The sequence below is a fragment of the Podarcis muralis genome, chromosome 13 (assembly GCF_964188315.1).
Source record: "Podarcis muralis chromosome 13, rPodMur119.hap1.1, whole genome shotgun sequence".
NCBI classification, from domain to species: domain Eukaryota; kingdom Metazoa; phylum Chordata; class Lepidosauria; order Squamata; family Lacertidae; genus Podarcis; species Podarcis muralis.
The window spans coordinates 17,560,105-17,584,189 of record NC_135667.1 but is presented as its reverse complement, the minus strand read 5'-3'; the positions used below and the strand labels follow the sequence as shown (position 1 = coordinate 17,584,189).

General features: G+C 46.5%; 2 protein-coding genes across 5 annotated transcripts in view; one reads left to right on the top strand and one right to left on the bottom strand.

Annotated features, from left to right (window-relative positions):
- Window positions 1-370: 370 nt before the first annotated feature.
- On the bottom strand, window positions 371-6,683 carry RPL18 (ribosomal protein L18). The gene is made up of 7 exons (XM_028704052.2): window positions 6,529-6,683; window positions 3,376-3,462; window positions 2,929-3,036; window positions 1,826-1,924; window positions 1,265-1,388; window positions 1,081-1,150; window positions 371-517 (listed from the first exon to the last, which is right to left on the bottom strand). Exons 1-7 carry the CDS (start codon window positions 6,529-6,531, stop codon window positions 442-444), a joined length of 567 nt encoding a protein of 188 aa, XP_028559885.1. The 5' UTR covers window positions 6,532-6,683; the 3' UTR covers window positions 371-441.
- A 1,810-nt stretch (window positions 6,684-8,493) lies between these two features.
- Window positions 8,494-24,085, top strand: part of SPHK2 (sphingosine kinase 2) — a 28,843-nt gene continuing 13,251 nt past the window's right edge. The window contains exons 1-2 of one of the 4 annotated variants that reach the window (XM_028704049.2): window positions 8,494-8,968; window positions 9,850-10,538. In XM_028704049.2, coding sequence (XP_028559882.2) covers window positions 10,115-10,538 — 424 coding nt within the window. In that variant the 5' untranslated portion in view covers window positions 8,494-8,968; window positions 9,850-10,114. Of the gene's footprint in view, window positions 10,539-24,085 lie in introns of all 4 variants that reach the window. The other 3 variants (XM_028704047.2, XM_028704048.2, XM_028704050.2) reach the window with 3 other exon arrangements.

The window sequence follows — 24,085 nt, the reverse complement described above, 5'->3', positions numbered from 1 at the left end:
GATAAGCACTAGCAGGGGTGCTTTTTCCAACCAACATTTCTCCCACCCTCCAGCTCCTGCAAATACTTCTCTTTAAGAAGTCTTCTCTCCCTCCCTCCCTGACACTTTTCTTTTATGTCTGACATTTCCAAAACACTTCACATAATTATTGTATAGTATAATTATAAGTATAATTGTATAGTATAATTATTGGGTCATCTCATCCACTCATGTTCAGTAAAGATTGTGGGAAGACTCAAAGCAGGTTGGGAGGGGAGAGACATCCTGAGAAAGACAGATGTTCAGGCAAACCAGACGTTGTTGGGTCTACAACCTGCCTTTACAATCTTCCTAGCGCTTGACTGTCTTAACAAATGACACGACATGGGGGTTTTTAATTTATATTCAGAATAGCAAATTTAATCCAGCGCACCACAGCTTTCAAATATTTGAAAACCCAATCTAGTTTTTGTAGCCTCGACTGGCACGGCGACCTCGAGCCCGCTCAAACTTGCGGCCCTTGGATCTGATGTATGGCCTGCAAAGTGGAAAATGTAAGAGGAGTTAGTAACACAAATAGGAGCCTGCTCTTGCTTAGTAGATACACTGCTTCAGGAAGGAGTAGCCTCTGAATTCAGAGGTGCTGCAGAATCGTGGGGCTCTTCTATCCTTCACCTCCCTAACCCCAAAAAGGCTCCCCCCTCCCACAGAATTTAACTGTCCTAGCTGCCTGCAAGTGAGAAGGCTTCAATGGAATTTGACTCTGCTTCCTCTTCCAAAATTCCCAGAGCTGCTAAAATCCAAGAGCTGTAGTCTGAATCCAAACCCCTCTCGCTATGGTGAGACTTCCAAGACTTGATTCCTTGGAAGAATGGGATTCAAAGGTCAGAAAAGGGAGAGTATGTGCCTTTTAGGGCCCTTTGTAAGTATAATACTGAAGCTATACCACAGAACAGAAGTAATAAAGTGATTGTGTAAACAGGAGAAAAGTCCTATTTTTTCCTTAAAAACCTACAGTTATCTTGAAGTGCAGCATAGCTTTAGGCAAAAACAGGAAAATGGGAAGAGGCTAGCAGGAGACCTGGAGCCTGAGGTACTCACTTAGTGTGGCTGTGTGGGGTTCCAGGGGCCTTGCCGAAATGCCTGTAAACTTCACGAGCCTTCCTGGGTCCTGCAGGAGGAAAGTCAGAAGAGATGCTTTAGTCATACTGAGGCACCAGCAGCAAACTAGCATCTGCAAGAACTTCGCAAGCCTCGAGAGCTTGGTACCATCCTCCTGACTCACCAGAAAGCAGCACAGTTCCTTGGCCCTTGGGGGCAGCCATGGCCAACTGGTCAAAAGTCATTATCTGGCCACCAGCTTTCAGGATGCGGGTACGGGCTCCTCGGGTCACTCTCAGGGCACAAACCTTGGAGGAAAAGGGAAACGGGTTGCAACGTGAGGTGAAGTATGTCATTTGTTTGCTCCAAAAATAAAATTTGCACCTACATCTATACCCCAACCTAATTATTATAACTAGGGATGCAATTAATTGATTGCATCAAAACATTCTGATTGGATAAAAGGATGCTCACCTGGTTAACCAGGTAGCAGACTTGGAATGTTTAGTTAATTAATGAACTAAAACTCATAAACAGATTGCAGTCCAAGCACTGGCCAGTCATCAACTGCATGTACAATTATAAGTTGCATGCGCCAACCACTTCCATGCCATCACATGCCTATTAGGCATTCCTATACACCTCCAGTTTTCAAGGCTGTCAAAGCAACATCCCTCCTGCCGCCTAAAGCCTCTTGAGTTCCTGCCCTTTGAACAGCTCCTCCACCAACAACTAGCCAAGCTACCTTCAGTTTGGGGATTTCCTGGATGCGAACATCATCGGTCACTGTACCCACCACGACAGCAGTTTTGTTCTCCCGGCCTGGGAGCTTCATCTTACGGATCTGGAGAGGGAGAAAGAGTGATCACAGTGAATGCGCACGTATTAGCTGTCTGAACAGCAGGCGGTGGTTTAACTATATGAGGAGTGGGCTCCTTTTTTATATATGAATGCGCACCCTTGTACGCTCAGGATACTTTAATTGGGACAGCGGGAGAATGGATCTGCCTCTCCATTTCCTCCTATAACTTGCATTAGCATGATCAGCTGCATATCTCACTAGATTTACTGGGCCACCAACCTGCACAGCAACCCACTGCTTTGGGGTTGGGGAAGGAGTGGATTGCCCTTTTTAGTTTAGTGAGGTGGGGGGGGGGGGGCGACATGATAAAGACGTGGGGAGGGAAAAGTTATTCTCTCTCTCATAATACTAGAACCTAAGCAGCTGAAAGCTGGAAGATCCAGGACAGGGAAAAGAAAGCCTTCACAATATGCATACTTAAAACTATGGTATGCATAGTTTAATTAGATGCAACTAACTACCACCAACTTGGATGGTGATGATAATAAGCATTATTATTACTCTATATGCCACCCATCTGGATGGGCTTAAAAGAGGACAAGGTCGTGGAGGATATCAATGGCTACTAGACACAATGGAGATAATTCCATCTCCACTGTCGGAGGTAGTATGCCTCTGAACAATAGTTGCTGGGAATCACAAGCAGGGAGAGCGCTGTTGTTGCCCTCATAGTTTCTCATAGGCATCTGGTTGGCCACAGTAGGAACAGAATACTGTGCAAATTGAACATTTCGGCAGATCTAGCCAGGCTCTTCTGATACCCTTAAATAGGGAAAAGCCACACCATGGGCCATAGTCCTGCTCCTTTCCTTTCTTCCTGTCTTGCTCCACACCAGAGGTGGCTGTTTATTCCTGAACTTGGATCTGGAGGCGTGGTGTGTTATGATAAAACGAAAGATAGCAACTGAGAATTCCTATGTAGGGCATCCTGTGGAAGTGTATAAAAAAAGATAAATAGAGAGTTTGGGAGGAGAATCTGCACTTACCATGCGGGAAACGGACAGCGGAGGCCTGTTGGTGCGGCTCATAAAGAGCCGTTTCAGAATCACCTTATTGAATTTTGCATTGGTCCGTCGAGCAAGAAATCTGTAGAGCTGAAGAAGCAACAAAGGGGTTGACAGGATACTTGGAGGAGTCTCGTTGGCCTGCCCCTTTGCCCTCCCTCTCCATATTATGTCCACAATTCAGCTTCCAGCCCAACAAGCCTCCAAATATAATCCACTAATTCTGTTTTTCCACAGCAGGTCAGTCCCCCGCCCCAGCCTCCCAAATTCCTTAGAGCCTTCCTTCTGTAAAAAGACTCACACATTCCAGTATGCCACCACCACACAAATAAGCATGAGTGAAGGGGCGAGAGGGAGAAAATGACCTGAGGGAATTCTGGCTCTAAGCCATCTCCGAAACCAAAGATTTTCAATCGTGCTGGTTCTCACCTTGACCAGGAGGCGAAGATAGATATCCTGACTCTTAGGCTCTTTGCGTCGAACCTTCCGGTCCTTGTTGTGGCGTATGTCGACTCCCTGGGACCAAGAAAGAGAAGCTGTCACGTAAGTGGGTTTGTGGGAGAATCTGCCAGACGTGCCTATATACAACCATACCTTCCTCCTTTCTGAGATACAGAAATGTTGGGTTTCTTTATGACTGGGCAGCCTATACTGTGCCAGCCTTCACCAACCTGATGCTTTCTTCCCAGGGAACTCTGGGAATTGTAGCTCTCTGAGGGAAATAAAGTCTTCCTACAACTCTCAGCACCCTTAACTAACTACAGTTCCCAACATTATTTGGGGGAAGCCAAGACCATTTAAAGTGGTATCATAGCGCTTTAAAGGTATTGTACAGATGGCGGTTAAGTTGCACTGAAAATAGTGGGACTTACTGCTTAGTAAATGTGCACAAAACTACAAAGTTAATTTTGGTGGCAATTTCCCCCTCAGCCTCATTTTTCTTCTTCTGCAGAATGGTGCCAAATAGACAATCTCTCAGATAGAAGGGCTTGTGGAGACAATCAACGTTCACAGGCTTTGGGACATTTTGTATGCTATAAAGTGTTGCCAACTAGTTTTCCACCTTCTCTATTTGATCAGAAGGTTAGGTAAAACAGAAGTTGGAAACTATTCTCAAAATTGCACATGACAGCACTAATGTGATAGGTTATAACAGAGGTCCATTTGGCTCAGCAGTGTCAACAATGATGGATAGCAGCTCTCCAGGGTCTCTCCCAGCCTTGACTGCAGAGGCCAGTGATTAAACCTGGGACCTTCCATATGCAAGGCATGTGCTGTACCCTGTTAGCTGCAACCCCTTCCCAAATACCACCCCCCAAAATGAGCAATGTGCAAGAGGAAAGAAGTACAGGGATTACACTAATATAATTACAAGCAACTACAGTGGCACCTCTAGTTGCGAACACCTCTGGATACGTATCCTTTGGGCTACACGCGGCAAACCTGGAAGTAACGGAAAGGTTTCCGCCCCGCATGCATGCGCAGAACAGGCGCCCCTGGATGTGAATGCTTCGGGGTAAGAACGGACCCCTGGAACGAATTAAATTTGTATCCAGAGGTACCACTGTAGATGCAAACCATTCTGCAAGTACAATTCCAAATGCACAAGAACGATGTTTCTGCAATAACTAAATACTGGACTGGTGGCCCAGCTGCACCCCTATCTGGTCAGGGACAGCCCAACTACTGTTCACTATGCTCTGGTAACCTCTAGGCTGGATTACTGCAACATGTTCAACGTAGAGTTGCCTCTGATGATGGTGCAGAAACTTCAACTAGTACAGAATTCAGTGGCCAGGTTGCTTAACAGCGCAATATGGTTTGAGCATATTACACTGATCCTGGCCCAACTGCACTGGCTGCAAATTAGTTTATGGGCCCAATTCAAAGTGCTGGTTTTGACCTAAAAAGCCTTAAATGGTTCAGGACTGCAATATCTCAAGGAGCGCCTCTCCCCATATGAACCTACTAGGAGGCTGAGATCATTCTGAGGCCTCTATGAAAGTCTGGAGGGTGGCACCATAAGAACGGGCCTTTTCTTTAAATGTGTTTGAGAGAGAGGGATTATTGGTTTGATTTTATTCTTATTGTGTGTGTTTATATTGTGAACTGACATGAGATCTGTGGATGAAAGGTGGTATACAAATTCAAATAATAGTAATAGTAATAATAATACAACCAAGGGAAGTTGATATTCAAAGCAAATTTGTTTGTGGTCTAAGTTGCTTGTTACTGCATGCAGTTTAATAAGGGGGTTCCCTTTTTAATGTTTCATGACGACAGGCACCCCAAGTACATGTTCATCTTCTGCACACACGAGCTCCATTCATCCAAGCCATTCTTTCACATCAGAACCTGTTAAATCGCCTGCATGCTCACCTCCCACATGCCCAAAGGACCCACCATACTACGCCCCTCTCTTTATCATGAACAACCAAGGATTCTGCCTAGCTGCAAAATCCATTCTCAATGCAACTGCCCCATTCCCTGCTTCTAAGATGCCCCCCTTCCCATTCACACCTGCATGGATAAAGTTCTATTACACAAAAGTAAACATCATCTTCCGTACTCTTTCTCACTATGGCCACACCTACTGCTGCTGCTATGATGTAAACCTCACTGGTTGGCACCAGGAATGGGCAACCTGCAGCCCTTCAAGATGATGCTAGACTGAAACTCCCACCGTACCTAATCACTTGACCTTTTTTGTTGGCATTGATGGGAGCTGGAGTCCAACAACATCCAGAAGGGTCACAGGTTATTTGTTTATTGGTAACAGTGAATTAAAACCCCATCTCCGTTCTAAAGCTATTATGCTCCTCGTGCAAAGGCTGAACGTCCATGCTCCATGTTATTAAAAGGTACTCAGCTTTGAAAGGCTGAAAAGTGCAGTATTTCTAGAAACCAGGAAGCTGCCTTATAGAGTCAGATCATTCGTCCATCTAACTCAGAACTGTCCACACGGATAGGCAGCACCTCTCCCAAGTTGCAGGCAAGAATCTCTCCCAGCCCTACCTGGAAATGCCAGGGACTGAACTTGGTACTTTCCACACACCAGGCAGATGCCCCGCCACTGAACTACGACCCTTCCCAAAATGTCGAGATCGATAATGGCTGTTACAGCAAGAACTATAAATACCAAAGACGCAGAGACGGAGAACGGCTACGTTTCAGCTGGGTATTTAGAGCAAACTTTTCTGAGAAAGCATGCCGCAGCTTCTCGTCTGCCTTCTTTTTTACCATATAACAAGCCCGTAATCGTGTTCTAGATAAGACGTGTTTTTTTATTTTCCCCCTGTGTAATGTCAGGACGTGCACACACGCGTGTAGACTCCCCCTTCCTCTGTCCAATTTTAAGCGGCTCCCGCAACGCTCCTAGGCCCCAAATCCATCCTGCTCCTAAAGAGCCACACACACACACCCTCCGCGGTGGTGTCTCTCCGGGCACCCGCCAATACTAGTCTCCCCGGGCACTCCAGGCCCTTCTCCACACCGGCGCGGCACCACCCGTTGTCCACGCCGACTCCCCGGGAAGGATTGCAACCGATTCACTTCCCACCTCCCTCCGATATCAGGACTCACCATGGCAGCGTCAACGGCGCCCGGAAAAAAGGGAAAGGAAGAGGCTGTAGGAGCGCAAAGAATTGTGGGGAAGGAAGGGGCGAGACGGGAGGAAGGGGCGTGGCTTCTGTTCTCTATAGTAATTCTAGGATGTGCACCACAGACGTACGACAGCTGTAGATTGACAATTCCTTGGGTCGAAGACGGAGCTTCCTAGTTTCTTTTATTTACTGTACAGTACTGTATATCATTTCCACTATACCCCTTCTCCTATAGGAAACGAAAGAGAAATCTCAAAGCTGATGCTGGGCAGCAACATGTAGTTAATATCGCCAGCCCACCCAAAAAAGTAGAAGCAAAGCCAGGATTTCAATGCTTTTTCAAGCTAAGGGCTGATTGTGCAAGGAAAATGTAAACAGGGATGCTTTTAAAAAGAAAAGAAAGAAATGCTCTGCAGGTTGCAAGATATATTCAGAGTTATTATTTCCATATTGCCATTTTGTGCCTGAGCTCAGTGAGTCAGAATCAGCTCTGCAATGTAGTTCGGCTGTTGTTATTCCCATATTACGGTTGGGTGTCTCAGAACCACTGTGTATGATGCTGTCTACAGTTCCTCAATCATCCATTCTTTATTGATTGCATCATAATTATCATTTTACAGACCACTTAATGCCAAAATAGGCTTCCAGTGGTTTACAAAGTGGGAGCATCCGTAACATAAACATTAAAATATAAACATTCATAATTAAAATACCCAATAAAACAATCCCATTAAAACAACACAGCAATTACAACAGGAAACTATACAGTAAGCATGTGGTGTTATCAACATGCAATCAGTAAGTTGAACATAATAATTATATTTTTATGTCATTCCAATCTCTGAGTGCTGTGAGATTCCAGGGGTTCCTGGCACTTACTCAGGGTTCCAGCTTCCTTTAGAATGTGGCACAGTGGAGACTGTGGTTTCTTTAGTATGTATAGTTTATTTACACATATATCCAACCTGAGCCTATGATGGAGGGGCTCATGGCATTATCAACCCTAAAAAGTCTTGCTTCTCCCATAGCCACAGCCTCTCCCTCTGCCTTTCCAGGCTGCAGCGTTTGCCTCCAGCTTCTAGCTCACATAACTCAGCTCTCCACTCTGCCCTTTGGTCTTTCTAGGGGGGGGGCACTCTTTGCCCTCTGGCAAAGATCCACACCCTTCGTCCTTCATAAAGAACTCCTCTTTAGCAAGCCATTACCAGGCTGGCCTGGTTATTCCAACAACTAAATCTGTGCTGGATCCAGAAGTTAGAGGGGACCCAGGCATTCAGCCTAAACCGCCCCCACCCCTCCAATTCATAACAACATTAATAGGGTATCTAGACTAGATCTTTCAGCTGAACTTTGTTTCACCAGAAATGTCTGGGTGAAGTTGGGGAAGCCAATACGAAAATCCCTTGAAAGGCTGCTTGAAAGGAGGATGCAATACAAGTCGCTTTCCCCTATGGAAAGCGAGTTCGACTTATTTGGTGCTCACGCGAAGAGAAGCAACAAAGCAAAGCCTGCATTCCAGTAACAAAGATGGCTGCTATCGTCGGGGGGGGTGTGTGTGTGTTAAGTTCTCGCGCCTTCACCACTTCAAAGATGGTGCGAATACGTGAACTACCCTGTCCCTCGCTTAAGATGATTTGCTGGACGTCGAACGAAGCCTTGAAACTTCGCCCGCGTCCAAAATGGCCGCTACGCCTTCCTTTCCCCCTGGCCCGGACCGAAACGCCATCCTTTTCACTTACTAAAGATGGCCGCCATTTATTATGGAAATAGAATCAAGTCTCTTTCTCGCTGTGACCTTGCCCCCACTACAAAACCCTGCGACCTCTCCTTTCTTCAAAACCCGGCCTCCTTCTAATATTACGGCTCCCTTCCCTTAGTGAAGATGGCCCCCTCCGCTGCCTCTCCACACCTTTGCCCTGAACAAATATGTCAGCCTCCACCCATTGCCACCAATGCCGCCGCATCTGACTCGGCGGCGGGCAGGGGCGGCATTCCTGAATGGGCCGGCGAAAGGCCTTGTCTCTCTCTCATAGGCTAAGGGCGAACTCTCCCCGCCCCCTTTCCACCCGACTCATCCCTCCCCCAAGGTAGAAAACAGAGCACTTCCTAGCTGAGCACGAGAAGGAGTGTGGAGCTGGGAGAGGCAGGAGGGAAGGAGCGAGAGGGGGGTGGCGGGCGGGCGAAGAGGAGAGCGAACAGGAAGAGGATGGCAGGGAAAAGGAACTGCTGAGCGGGGTCGGGGACCGTCGCCTGTCAGGTGTCGGAGGGAGGCGCTCGAAAGTGCACGGAGCTGCTGGTTTTCCTTTATTGCCCCCATCCCCGCCGCTCGCTCTTCCAAGACTCTGCTCCACCGACTCCAAGCAGGCACTGATTCTCCTCAGTGTAGTCTTGTATGCTTTGGACAAAGGCGCCAAGTGGGGGTGAGTTGGGCGCCTCGTTTTTTGGTGTGTGGTGGTAGGGATACTTCATAGTCCCGCTGCATTTGCACTACGTTTTTATAGCACTTTAGAAAAAAAAAGCCTTTCTTTCCCGTCCTTTCGATTTCATTTATAAGCTTGTGGTGGTGAAATGATTTGTCTTCTCTTGCCCTCCACTCGTTTAAAATAGTGGTGTTAGGTGGTGAAGGCGATATACAATCTGGATCATAGCTTAAGCTCTTTTAAAAGCTGAGCTGCCAAAGTATGCTGGTATGAAATGCTAGGCAAGTCGTTCTTTTAAAAAACCGACAGCCTCCAAACCTGGCCTCTAGCTCAAGTCCTAAAGGCAGCCTTTTCCAAATAGTATTTCCACATTTCTTTTGTTTCCTTCTTTTTCCTCCTCGGCACCATCACCTGAACAGCTAAAACTTCTCTGGCATCCTTTGTTAAGCTGTTGGACTTGGGATCTCTTCCCAGTGAGAGCTGCATATCCTCAGTGACTCATTTGGATTCATGAGAGTCTCATAGCTGGGACACCTTCCGGACTACATTCTTAAGCTCCTTGCCTGAAGGTGAAAATCATATTATTTGAAAACACCTGAAAAGTACCTATTTGCTAGGGAATGCAAACATTTTTAAAAAACCTTTGTTAGCTTTTATCTCATTTCTCTCCCCTGGTCTTTACGCAGATAGCAGGGCTTCCTTTTTTTCCTTTCTTGTCCTAAATCTGTAGTAGCTCAGACAGGTTGGTTTTTGGTCCTGTAGGCTTTTGATGTGGCCCTGCCTCATAGCATTCTTTTTGTGAAGAAGCAAGAGGAGAAAAGTGTGTGTGTATACACTTCCCCCCTTTAAAACTTTTTGTTTGTTTGTTTACTGACACACAGGATCTTGCTCAATGAAGAAAGAGAAAACCCTGGGAAACGGTTGGGCAGCTTGAACTGTGGAGGAAGTTTCTTGGTTTAAAGGGCTGCATGTGCCACTTAATCTACTAAGGAAATGAAAAGATTTTCAAATCCTCTTCTTTAAATCTGCTGCTTCTGGGGGAGAGGTTAAAGGGAAAGGGTTCGGTTGCAGTGAGTTGCAACCAGCTGTTGACAGGCTTAGCAAAAGGTGAAAAACAAAACTGCAAAGCTGGGGCTCCGTAGCGAGATGAACATGTTTTTGGGGGCATGTGGGGAAGGCTCTGAGACTCTCCTACATGGAGAATTTGGTGCCCACCCCCCGAAGGGGACCCGCTATGCCCTCAGTCTCACGCGGACAGAGTTGCATATCCAGCGCCTGGTGCCCAAGCCAGATACAGATCACCGGACGGTGTTGCAGCTGATTGATGTGGTGGGCTGCCACACAATGCGCAGCCACACAATTGCGAACCAGTCAGCTTTCTTCAGTGTCTACGCTTACCCGCTGAAGAAGAGGAAGGTGGCGGTGAGCTCTGGGCGGGTGCGGCAGCGGACTGCGAGGACCTTTCAGGTGGACAGCGCAGAGTGCTACGAGGATAACCTAAAAGTGGCTGAGAGATGGGCAGCTGCCATCAAGTGCCTGGTCTTGGGGATCCCCATCTCGAGCGAAACAGGTAAGGGATGCCCTGCACAATCCTTTGAGTGTTGCTTCTTGCCTAGAGAAACTATGAGTCCTCGCTACTTACAAGTGGTAGCCTTTCCTAGACTCTGATGCTTCAGATTGTAGGTGGGTTATCACCAATTTTTTTTAATGCTTCACCTATAAAATCCTTCTTGCTTGTAGAAAACTGACCCATCAGGGAGGTGTTCAATGCTAGCCCTTCCCCTGATATGCTCCTCCCCACCCCCTCCAAAATAGGGAAGTGTTTTTTAAAAAGCCCCTGCGATGTGATTTTGCCAAATATGTAGAGTTTGTCTAACACTCTCCTCCACAAAATCAAATAGGTTTACTACCGTGTTTCTGCTCCTAATATTGTCTTCAAGAACTCAGGAGACCTAGATACCAAAATCCCTTAGTTTTATAATGTTTTGTCTATCCCCACAATCTCTCTCTTGACTTAGAGAGCTGTTGGACTGATTGTGGCTGGTGAGGTTTGTGGTCTGAAAGATCTGGAGGATGCCTGGCTAGCAAAGGCTGGCCTAGGTGGAGATATCCTGGACTCCATCCTCCTAAATCAGTAATGCTGCCAGACCCTCCCTATGATTCTTGGAACCCTTAGCTTCTGCAGTATTTTATTAACTTATTAAATGAGATACTTACTAAATGACCCAGCTTATCTTGCAGGGCAGAGGATTATAGTACTAAACTTGTACATAACAAGAGAATAATTGTAATACTCAGAGTTTCGTAAGATGCTTGCCTCTGGCACCACTGTAGTTTTTGGCTTTATAGACTGGGGTGTGTAGGGAGTTCATAACATTAGTTGAAAGGTGGAGATGCTCTGAAACTGCTCTTGCTGCATTCTGTTCAAATGAAGTTCCCCCTCTTTTTCCCTCTGTCTCAGAGCAGGGGTAGCCAACATGGTGCCCTCCAATGTTCCTGGGCTACTGCTCCCACTCTCGCTGACCATTAGCCATGCTGGCTGAGGATGGTGGGAGTTGGGAGTCAAACAACATTTGAGGGGTAAGCTCATGGGCAGAATAAGGTCTGTACGTTTGCAGCAGAAGCTGGTAGTGCACAGCGCAGATTGCCCAATGTCTGTGATGTCACAAACTCGCCTGCCATCAACCTCATCTACACCAGTGTAACTTCTAAAGTAGGTGGTGCCTTTTTTAAAAACAACAACGAATAATGAGATGATAGAATGAGTTTTTAAAACAATAAAAGTGGTGCTGTCAAATTATCATTTATCACACACACACACCCCCGCCAAATCTTTCTACCTGAAGAGCAGGAAGAGGAAGACAAGACTGATAACTGAACCCAGCATTTGATTTACACATACTTGTGATGTAAAAGTGGATGGGAACCATGTGGAGAAAAATCTCCCATGACTCCTTTAAAAAATAAAAATAAAGACTGCAGTTCTGTGCATGCTTACCTGGGATAAGTCCCTTTGAACTTCAAATGTGCTTATTTCTGGGTAGTGTATAGGACTTCACTTACACAGGCTATGTCTGCATACACCTGGGATAGTGGCAGGCTGGTTGTCTGGTTGTGGGACTGGCTTTTCCTGTGAGGCAGGGATGGGACATATCTGCTTCTTTCTATATTGCTGAACTCCTCAGCTCCCATTATCCCTGACCTTTGACCAAGGCTGGCTGGAGTGTCGGGAGCCCAGCCCTGTGCTGTTAGAAATAGAGCTCTGGAATCTTCCGTACCCGAAATCCTTGGTGTTTGCTTTCACTTCCCCGATTAAGGACGCGGAAATGCATTTTGCTAACATTTCCTTCAACTGGTCATATTCCGATGTTTAGCTAAAATGCATGAAGTGAATGCAGGACAAGTCATACCTTCCAGCCATCTAGATGGATAAACACCAGTTACCACCATTCTGCCATGTGCTGGGCTGGGTGGGTGTATGTATGTGTGTATTCATGTGTTGCCACGCTCATTTTCTGGCTGCACCCACCACAGACATGCTGATTCCAGATGGGCTCTTCCCATCTGGGCTCTTCTGCCTGAAAAAGAAAAAGTTCAGCACCTCTGCTTTAATGTGGCCCATAAAGAGAACCCGGGGCAGGACTGTGTAGATCTCAGATCTTAGTAGTTTCCCTTGAGTTTGGTGGGAGTGTGAGTTTAAGTCGGCAGGTGGTCACCTGGGACATTCTTGAGAGGCTCCCAGACCTATTTTTCGCTCTGGACACTGTGAGGTGGTAAATGCAGCCCCACCTTGGCCATGTCCCTAAGCGTTGAAGGCTTGCCCTCCATTTGCAAGGGGGACGACGACGAAATGCTGCAGTGGGGGTAGGTGGGCCTGGAAGCAGTGTTCGGAATTAGCCAGGGGCCTTTTGGCCTTGGCTAGCAGCCACTTGAGACCAAGTGACTACGCCTGGGTGCCAGGATAGTGCCCGACATCTCCACTATCTGGAGGTGCATGCTTGGGGATCTTGACTGTTTTCACAAACTAATACCACATCCTGTAGAATTCTATCAGTTATATTTTATCTGCACAGTCAGCATAAATTTCAGGAACTGAAATGCTTTTTCTGTGCAGCCTGAGCAGGAGCAATAAATGACATTATAGTTAATTGTTGTTACTTGTCTTCACCTGCCCCAACCCACTGTCCTGCTCACAGTTGTGAAGAATCTCCTTAAGTTATGAATGGACCATTAAGAAAAAGAGAATAGGCCGATATATATGTGGGCTATCCCTGGACAAAGTGACTTTTCTTCTTTTAATTTCTCGAAGCTTTTAGCCTAGCTCAAGGTTGTCATCTGAACTAGCCAGATGTTTAACTGATAATCAATCACAGTCAGTCCATCATTTGAAAAATAAGACTTTAGCACCATCTTGCCCCCAAATGACAACTAGACATTCCGTTTTGGCTACTGTAACCTTGGTTGAAGGAGCCATTTGGTGCCTAGCTTATATGAGTTTCTAACCCTGCCTGGAAGTTAGGAAAGAAAAGCAAGTGGGGCCAAGGGAGTGGCTGAAACATTGCTTTTCTCCTCAACCTGTCAAAACTTTACAGATCTTAGCCATTTGTCAGGGCTGTGCCTCCTTTACTTACAGTGCAGGTTTGGCAACTCTTGTATGCTTGTGTGTTTGTGGCCTTGTCTTCAATGTGAATACTTGCTTGGTTTCATTTGCGTTGGCCAATCTATTAAAAGGGATTAACAGCATCATATTTGCCTATCTCCAGGGCAGCTTTCCTCCTCTTGCAGTGCGTTTGCTTTCTCTGCTGGGCACAGGGGAGAGGGAGACTCCTTTGCCCTCCATCCACTAGTCTTCTCACTCGCCTGCAATGCAGCTCCTTTTCGCCTTTGGCTACCCAAGCTAGTGCTTAAATACAAGGCTGGTCTGAAGTGGTACACAGTTCATCCTGCCCACCTTGCAATCTCTTAAGCATTTCGTTCCTACCACACGCTGGTGCTTTTGTAGAGTAGGCCTCCTTCCTCTTTTACAGGGGTGTGATCAGGAGAGCTGAACCTGAGGCATCTGTGCGAAGAGGACCCCACAATACAAGATGGGTACTTTAGGACATATTTCGTGTCTATCCCATGGACTTTACATATACATTGAGAACAGGCATGGGAATCTACTATGTATTTTGGAAAGCATTTGGATTTCACTTAAGATATTGTAACCAACTTTGGCATGATGATTCCTGAGGTCAAGGAGCAGGTTTTTATCTTATGTATGGATATAATGGGTTGCCGTTTTGAAGCAAGATGGGGGATGGAACCTTTGAAAACCACTGTTTTTAACCACCTATTTTAAAACTTCGCTGGTAGTTTACTTTATTTTTTGTTGTTGTTGTTGTTTCTTAGAATTCCTGAGCAATGGCAGACGCAAGGCTGCTAGTGTAAGACAAAGCCCCAGATTAACCTCAGATTGGGGGCATAGGAAGATGGGAAATGGAATAAGGACCTTATGGAGTCCATTCAAGCAGGTGTGAACTCAAACCTTGACAGGGGAGTGGGGACCAACCTAAGCATTTGCAGAGTATCTGTTGGAGGAAGGGAAAGGGGGAGGGCACCATTGCTGCCCACTGCAGAGCCCCACCCCCATGCCGCCATGCACCCTCTTCGTGTGCTGGTTAGACCTTCTGTTATGAAAGGCATCATAATAGAAGATTGGAGATTTATAAACAGGATTAAATGTGTGTGTGGGAGGGTGGGTATTTTGACTGTGCAGAGTTGGCAATCTGTTCCTGCCCGAGGTGCAGCACACCTGGACCTTCAGCCTATACAAACAATACTACTGGGGGTGAAATTGATCAAACAGGCTCCAATGCACGATGTTGGATTGTGCAACCAGACTTCATATGGCACTGTTCTTGGCAATTTAGGTATACAACTTCTTGTTGGTGGACTACTTGTTCCAATAACGGTTGCAGTGAGGGATATTAAAGGGCAGCGTTCCCTCCTGAGTAACCAAACACTTTGGTCCTGGGTGCTGCTAAGGCCTATGCTCTGCCATTGCGGACAGTTGGCCAGATTTGGTTGGAAAGAGGTGAAGTTTGCCACAGAAGTTCCAGGAGAAGAGTTCTCAAGTGAGCGTAGTTCATCTGAGAGAAGCTGGGTAGGCTGAAGAAGGTGGATACACAATGAAGTCTGGAAGACATTGAAAAGAGGCTCACTACTTCAAGGCTGTTGACTGTCCTCTCCTGGTTGCTGTTGTTGATGGCACTGTTAAAAAAAAAGAGAATACTAGGTTGCTTGACCTGTTGACTGTATAGCCAAGCACCTAGGAAACCAAACAATAATGTCGCTGCCGGAAGGGTTACAGTTAGTGTGAGGAACAGTTGAGAGACTTGGGTATGTTTAGCCTGGAGAAGAGAAGACTGAGAAGTAAATATGTCAGTCATCTTCATGTATATGAAGGGTTGTTCGTTTCATGGAAGATGGTTCCATAGCTTGTTTTTCTGTGACTCCGGAGGGAGGACACGAACCAGCAGATTCAAATGACAAGAAAGGAGATTCCAGACAAACTTTAGGAAGAACTGTATGACAGTAGGAGCAGTTTGACAGTGGAATGGACTACCTCAGAAGGTGGGATCTCCTTCACTGAAGGCTTTTTAACAGGTTGGATAGCCAGCTGCTGGGGATCGTTTCACTCTTGATTCCTGCACGGAAGGCAGCTAGACTAGATGAGCCTTGGGGTCCCTTCCTTCCGAGTCCACAATTCTGCGATTTTAAACCCACTGCGAACGGCCCTACAAAATGGCGTTCAGTCTGGCATAGCTTTGAACTGCAGAAGCCTTTCCTTTGCATCACTAGCAATGGTTGTGGGGACCAATTCAAAAGCTGGGAGCTGCTCTGCAAAAGGGGCAACTGAAAAATTACTGCAGTCTCTAAACAGTTTGCCACAAGAGATTTCTGTGGGACAGCAGGCAAAGTGTCAGCTGGGGAAAGCCACAACACCATTTCCAAGGAAATTACAAGATAGCATGAAAAATATGTTTCCGAAGTGATAAGAGCAGAAGAAGAGGCCTGTTGGGTCAGGCCAATGGTCTGTCTAGTCAAGTACACTGTTCTCACAATGGCCTGTGAGAAACCCACAAGTAGCACAAGCACACTCCCCCTGCCTCCATGGTTTCCAGCAACTGGTGTTCAGAAGCATTACTGCCTCACGAGTCAAAGCAGATACTTCCAGTTGTATACCTAGATGGGCAACCTGTGTTCCCCCCCTTTACCTATTATGAAAGTCTCTGTGTCATTTTAAATTAAAGAGTGCACAAGTTTTAAGTACTCCATTGTTTTTCTTTCTTGCTTGCGTAGTACTTTCTGCTGCTGACACTTAATTGCAACACTTAACATACTGTATTAGTTTTCTTCACCGCACTGTGATTATAACAATTGCACCTTTCTATTTTAATATTTCTCACGTGAACTGGAACGAAGCCTGTGCAAAACTGGTTACTGAGCATTGATTGGCCTGAAGCTGGAACCACCTCGGCTGCAGCTGAACCAGAATGGAAATAAAATATTTAGTGGCTTGATCCCCTGAAGTCGATATTTTAGTAGGAGGGGACTCTAAACACGCAAGTGGAGAAGGACACATCTTCATTGCCCCCGCCATTTAATAGAGCCTCTAGGCCTAACCTGGTGCTTGGAAACTCAGTGTGTGTGAAAAGCACTTTGGACTTAAATAAGACAGCATCTCTTTTCCAGTTCCTTGTTGCTGTGTGTGTATATATATCCCTCTTTGTGTGGCCTCTTGTGCTGAAAAGCGTTACTAAGATGCAAGCTTGCATTCTTAAGGGATTTCTGCTTTTGTTTGTGTGTGGAACAGGCTTCATGATGCCCTCATGATGATTAGAGGTATTAAAAATCTTTAAATCTAAAGATTAAGTTGATTTTTAAAGAGTAACAAAATGGTTGCCTTTCATCCCACTTAACATGGCAATAATATGCCCATCACAGTTCCCTTGCAGGTGTTGTTGGACTGCAACTGCCATCATCCTTGACCACTGGTCATTCTGGCTGATGGGAGCTGTAGTCCAACCGTGTCTGGAAGACTCATTGGTAGCACCCATGAGTGCTGCTAGGTTAATGGAGGCTGAGAAGTAGCTGCCCTCAGCAGACCAGAGAGGAACGTCAGGCAGCAATGTGGATAGGTGGCCTGTTAATGAATGGGACTGAGCAAGAGATCTAGAAGGGAAGATGTGATTGCGGTAGCAAATGAACTGTGAGAAAGACTATGAATTGTGGGAGGCCAGGATGTTCCAGCGTGGATTCTGATGTCTTATCACTGTTCAGAATTGCACCTGGTTGGGAACAAATTAACATTCATATGTCTTGTGTGGGGTGGTTTTATCAAAGGATGTGATGGAATCCAGGCTGCATATCTTTCTTTATTACTGTGAGAGTGAGAGGTATCTGTCTGTCTTTTTTCCACAAGTGTGCCAAAAGCAAATAGGAAAAAGCTAACCACTTCCTGGAGAAACACCAAAACCATCTTAACAAGTTCTGCAGGGGCACCTGCCAACTTTTAGAAACGGGAAAGACTTATGTTGGGTCTGGTCAATGTTCTGGCTCTCCCTGTCCAGTGTCAGCCATGAGCTGAAGACTGGCCTTGGCTTTGCCAAAACAACTTCACAGCTCACTTGAGGGGGCCTGGCAGAATTAGTTGGTATGATTGGGAACTTCTACATCAGGCATGTCCAACTCCCAAGAGACTGCGATCTACTCCCACTATAGAAAAAAAATTAAAAATGGCAGTGATCAACTTTGGAAAGCCAAAGTTGAGATGGGGGGGGGGGGAGATCATTCAGGGTCAGGAGATTGACCTGTTGGACAGGCCTCTTCTACATGCACGGCTATGTGGCTCACCAGATGTTGCAGAACAACAGCTCTCAACATCCCTGTCCCTTGACTGTGTTCTCTGGGGCTTGTGGGAGTGTAGGCTGCTCTGATCATTTTGCAAGAGAGGCAGGATGTAAATTGTGACTTATGAAGTGCTTAAGGGTGCAATCGTACCCTTGAATTACGCCAGCTGAGGCCTATAGGACAGGGGTGGGCAATAGCTTGCTCAGGGCAGGCATAGGCAAACTCGGCCCTCCAGGTGTTTTGGCCTACAACTCCCATGATCTCTAGCTAGCAGAACCAGGGATGATGAGAATTGTAATCCCAAAACATCTGGAGGGCCGAGTTTGCCTATGCTTGGCTTAGGGAGCCACATTCCTTTTCTGTGTATGGTGTGTTCCAAAACAGTGGGTTGAGAATGGCACAAGACCTGCCTTGATCCACATGGACTCGGGGATCATTATCGTCCTGTGTGTTGAAACTCCTGGGACTATTTCACCATCATTGTGAGTGCTTTCACTCTCTCTGTTGTTCATGGGCACAAGGTTGGCCCATGGGCACAACACAGTCCTTACGTAATTCCCACTGGCAATATTTCCAGGAATGCTGGAGGACGTCTCTTGCGTTATTACTCTGTAGACCCTATCTGCATTTTCTGGCTGCATGTTATTGTTTTTCCCCTCCTCTGGGAATCGGGGCCGGCATCAGGGGTGGGCATTGCTGGGTAGCTGCCAAGACCCCCACCCTTGTGGGTCCCTGGGGTGCCCTGGTTCTGCAGCAGCTCCTGCTTTCTCTGCTCCGAGCAACTACCCATAGCCGGTGGAGGGAACCTTTGGCCCTCTGGATGTTGCTGAACTATAACTCCCATCAGCCCCAGCAAGCACGGCCAATGGCCAGATCCTAAGAGTGAGGAGATTGAGCAGCAGTTCCCTCTTGCCTGCTGTACAGATCATGGTTGTACAGCAGTGCCTTCCCCTCCACCAACCATAGCCGTGCCCTGGCTAAGCACACATAATCTCCTGTCTTTGTTACTGTAATGTTTGAAAGGACTCATTTTATTGTATATTTTAATCATGGGTTGCTAATGATGGTTTTGCATACTTTAATTCTGAGTGTTTATACTTCAGTGTTTGATTGGGATTGTTTTCTTTAGGTTACTCTTTGCCTAGCTGGTTTTTCTACATCGCAAACCTCTCAGAAGCCGATTTTTTGGGGCACTGAAGTGATTTTAAGGAAAGGCGCTGATCCCTTCCTGCAGGCTTCCATAGTCCAGGGATGAAGACAAGCCCCAGGCCCTGATGTCAGCACCTGGCATTCTCCTGCCGCTACCTGGCTCCAAACCCCCCCCCACACACACACACACAATTGCTGATCCCTGCACTGGGAAGGAGGGCACCCATGCTAACTTTCCAACAATGGCTCAGAGCACTTGATATAGTTTGTTTCGGGCTTCTTTGGGTAACCACCTCTGCCACCCAGTAAGCTCGCAGCAGCCAAGTTGCGGTGGTGACAGTGACAACACACACAGCCAAGGGCCTCCTTAAACCTGGACAAGATGTTTTAGGGAGCCAGGGAAATGAATAAGTAGTTTCTCACCAATGTTTTGGGGCTGTGTTTGTGCTGAGTAAGCTTCCCTACAAAGAAACTGCAGGAAGCAATTCTGTTTGTTATTATGTGTATAAATCACACCTTTCATCCAAGGCGCTCCCAGTGGGGGGGGGGGAGGTTTCTCCCCCTCCATTTTATCCTCACAACAAACCTGAGAGGTAGGTTTAGGCTGAAAGACGGTGACTGGCCCAGAGTTCACCCAGGAAGTTTTGTGGCTGAGTAGGATTTGAACTCTGGTCTCCCAGATCCTAGTCTGGCACCCTAACCGCTGTGCCACACTGGATGTCAGTGCCCCATTGCCGATTTTGCCTAATGTCTCCCTTTACTCAGAGTCTCTTGCAAGGAAGCCCTGACAGATTAGGTTGTGTGACATCACAAACTTATAGCTGTTTTCCCCACCCCAAACTGTGGCACTTTTTATTTTTCTTCCCCCACGGCACCCCCAGAATAAATGGCAGCTTTGCAGAAAAACAGCAACAACGACAACAACCAGCCACCTTATATTTTGAACTATCAGTGCCTGTTAGCCACAGTGGTTTCATTTTTTACCTCCACTGTCAGAGGCACCATTCCTCTCAATACCAGGCGCTGGGAATCACAAATGGCACGAGTTGCTGTTGCTCTCATGTCCCCCTTACAGGCTGAGCTGCGGTGAGAGCAGGATGTTGGACAAGATGGACCATTGGCCTGATTGAGCAGACTCCAATTCCGTTCATGCAGAAGTGTACAGCTAATTTTTGTCTCTGGACTGAACAGAGCCTGTAGATGGCCTTGTGGAGTCCTTCACTCCCTTCAGAACATGGTGACACAGCCTTGCTTCCTTTAGCAGGTTTGTGTGTGCGTGCGCTACTGCCCACCCAATGGAGCGATGCCCCCTGGGTCTTGAACCCCCAAGCCCTGCCCTGGTGGCGCAGCAGGTGGGCCGGCAAAGGAGAGCCAGAGCACTCCTCTGTGCCCAGTGTAGAAAGCGAGTCTGCTCTTAAAGGAGAACAGTCCCTTCCTGCAACACCCCAAGCATGGTAATGTAGTGGCAGGGGTGGCCGAACTCTCCATCCTTCCTCAGCCTGGATTGTAGAGATGGTAGCTTTCCTGGCCTTAATAATAATAATAATGCATTAATAATAATATATTACTTATAGCCTGCCCATCTGACTAGGTTGCCCCAGCCACTCCTGGGCGGCTTACAATGTAATAAAAACACAGCAAAGCACCGCACATTTAAAAACTTCCCAATACAGGAAGTTGTGTAGTAGTTGTTTACCTCCTTGACATCTGATGGGAGGGCGCTCCACCGGGAGGGCGCCACTACTGAGAAGGCCCTCTACCTCGTTCCCTACAACTTCACTTCTTGCAGTGAGGGAACCGCCAGAAGGCACTCGGAGATGGCACATCTATCTGTGCAACCTCGGCTCTCATTACCCTAAGCAGTCCTGATCTCCCTCATGTGCCACGCAAATTATGCGCTCTTTCATCCGTGTCCCAGATTGCAGTGCAGGCGGCTTTTCGTTTCATTCCCCAGAACCCCGTGGGAGCCACTGAGGACGGAGCCAAGTTCCTGTTTGCACAGCCCTGCCTCTTCATCAGCAAAGGCTCCTCGCAGATTGCATTCATTCTCGGGGCAAAACATTCCCATGGGTATCTCCTGCACGTGCCTTTCCCACTGTTTTCTCATAAAACTGGATACCTGTATGCATACTCTGCCCTCAACACAAGAAGGAAGGGGAACAAAGTTGCTGCTATCATTTCTTGTGAAGCATTTTTCTCCCTGTGGCCTGTCTCACTTGGGGGCATATAGGCCTCTGGTGGTGTTGGACTACAGCTCCCATAATCCTTTACCACAGGCTGCGCTGGCTGGGGCTGATGGGAGTTGGAGTCTAACGACGCCAGATTCAGGAATGCTGTTTTACCTTATGAGAGCTAGTCCTGACCTTTGGGCCCTCAGAGAACAAATTTTTCTGTCTTATTATGAGTCCCCTTAGCCTTCTTATCTTCAGGTTAAACGTGCTCTTCAGCCTTTCCTTGTAGGACTTGTTTTCCATATCTCTGACTATTGTTTTCCATTAAACATGTTTTTATTTGTCACAAAGGTTGGCCACGCACAAAACCCTTCATCTGCAGTCCACATATTTTACATATTCTAGATTTACCTGCCCATTGTGGCTAGTGAAAAGGGTCAGTGAAGTGGGTGATGCCTCGCTTCAGGAGTGAGTTATGCCCACCTCTTAAAGAGGTCCTCCCTGGACCCAGAGGCTTAAAAAAAAAGGGGGGGGGGGAGCTCCAGTCCCTTATATTCTTTATATGTAAGATGACAGTTTTTAAAAATGCAAATTCCTGGTTGGGTGGGGGAGGGTGGATATTAAATGGAATCAGAGAAGGCACTGAGGGAGGATTTAACTCTCTTCTCTGCTCCCCCTGTCAGCAACAAAACTATTACAACAGGGAGGAAATTGTAGAGAATCATAGAATTGTAGACTTGGAGGGGACCCTGAGGTCATCCAGCCCAACCCCCTGCAATGTTTAAATTGCCTCTCGCTGTTTTGACCCCTAATGCCTCCCCCCCCCAAAGTATCCTAAAATTTTGAAGTTTGGCTCGGAGGGATACCCTGAGGATGAATGCTCTATCTCTACATCTCTTTAAAGTTCATCTTGATCCTCTTTGTATTGAAATGGGCACAAGTTCTGCTCGTTGGGTGTTCCCTCCAGAATTATGAAAGGAGTTCAAGGTACCTGAAAGTCTTATGAAAGCCTTGCGCCACTGAATGCAACTGGCCGCGACCTTGGCAGCACAGCGAAGTGCCACCTTCATTTTAGGTACAGCCCAGAGAGCGTTTGGCCTCCCACTCGGCATAACCAGTTATGCTCTGTGGGTATTTCCAAATTAGTATCTGCCTTCCAAGATGCATTAGTTATTTTGGAGCCTCAGGCTGCAGAGCTTCCTTCCTTAGTTATTAAGGCTTCCTGTCTGCCTGGGTGCTTTTTTATCTCATGTGTTTTTGCCCTTGGAAAACTAGCGGGAAGTCTAGTGGTGGGGATTCCCATTTCTAGGTCACAGCCTCATGCCAGGAACAGTCAGCATTTCGAGATGATTCCAGCGGAGACTATAGAGCTACACCATGCTTTTAAAAACACATGGTTTCCCCCAGAGAATCCTGGGACTTGCGGGGTTGTTTTCCCCCCTGCCACAGCATTGCAGCCCTGGAGCCAAAGCCAGCCTGCTACCTTCTTCTCAGCCAGACTTTGTCGTTTAGTTAAAAGGGTTCTAGGAATTCTAGTTCTCTGAGGGATGAGCTACAGTTTCTTTGCTTTAAATGTATGGTGTGGCTTGGCTGAGAGGAAGGCGCTGGGTGTGCAGGTTAGCGAGGGTTGATACTCTTGTAAGGAATGGCTTTAAAAAGACAAGCAACCTATATAAGGCACCTATATAAGGATGAGGAGGAGTGATACTTCCCCCGCCCTGAAAGCTAAAGGTGGCATGGCAGCTATCATTAGTCATGGTGAGCAAACACAGTTTTAATTTCTGTCTCAATTACACTATTTGTGGTTAAACATTATTTCTGGGTTTTTGATGCCCTGTAAAGGCTAGCAAAGGTGAGACCACGGTTTTTGAAAAAAGCACATACATGAATGAAACCCCCAGGAAATGATGGCTCTCAGTATCACCTTTAACTCTCCTGAAAATCTGTTTGTGGTCTAAGTGGTAGCTCTCTCCCCAGAGTCAGCTGGATATTGCAGCACCATAAGAAGTCACTGTAGAAACAAGTGACTTTAAACTAGAGGCCACTGCAAATATGAGCTTTCCAGGGTGTGTGTGTGTCACAGTGAACGTTGTACATCCCAGTGATGAACAGAAAATGTGTCTGGGATTGCCGGTTAATGTCTAAGAATACATGAACGCTTTCAGCCCCACCCATGAAAACTGGAAATGGTATTTGTGTGAATGTCAGCATCCACCCTTGTTTCTCTTGTGGTGCTCACTGGGGCTACACTGTTTAGCAGATTAAATGTTCTACATTAGTAGATATTAAAAATAAATAAATCTGTTGATCAGGCTCAAGTGTCAGCAGGTTTGGAAACAAGGTCAGCCAGCCTTTTAAAAACATGGTTTTTAAAGAATTCTTTATTCCTTTGTAAGAACTTGAATAAAAAATAAAGTTAAAAAGACATCACTTTGAATAAACAGAGGGAAAGAACAGACCTAAGGTCCTTTAGACACACAAGATGGCTGGTTTAACTCAGCAGGGTGGAGAATGCCTTATGAAAAGGTGATTTTTTTATGTGCTTACTTTGACGACATTTTCATCTTGCCCTTCCTCCAAGGGCCTTGTACTTCTTCACCTCCATTTAATGTTCACACCAACCCTGTGAAGTAAGGTGAGATGGAGTGGGAGTGACTTGCTCAACGTTACATGGTCAATTTCATGGCCGAGTGAGGATTTGAACCTGGGTCTTTCCAGCACGCTAAACACCTCTGTGACACTGGCTTGAGAAAACCATTTTTTACTACAAGTGCTTATGGAAAAATCATGGGTGGAGGCTGTGCCATTGCAGGAGAAGCATTTCCCTCTTCTCTTGCACCAAGGAAGGCTTGCTTCTTCTCAGACAATTACATAGATCAACTATCAAAACAAAGAAAGCATC

What these genes read in the sequence shown, in the direction of transcription:
- RPL18 (XM_028704052.2), bottom strand. An exon ending in AGGAACTGTGCTGCTTTCTG is followed by an intron (nt 1,151 to 1,264) that starts GTGAGTCAGGAG and finishes TTCCTCCTGCAG; the next exon opens with GACCCAGGAAGGCTCGTGAA. An exon ending in ACCCCACACAGCCACACTAA is followed by an intron (nt 518 to 1,080) that starts GTGAGTACCTCA and finishes TCCACTTTGCAG; the next exon opens with GCCATACATCAGATCCAAGG.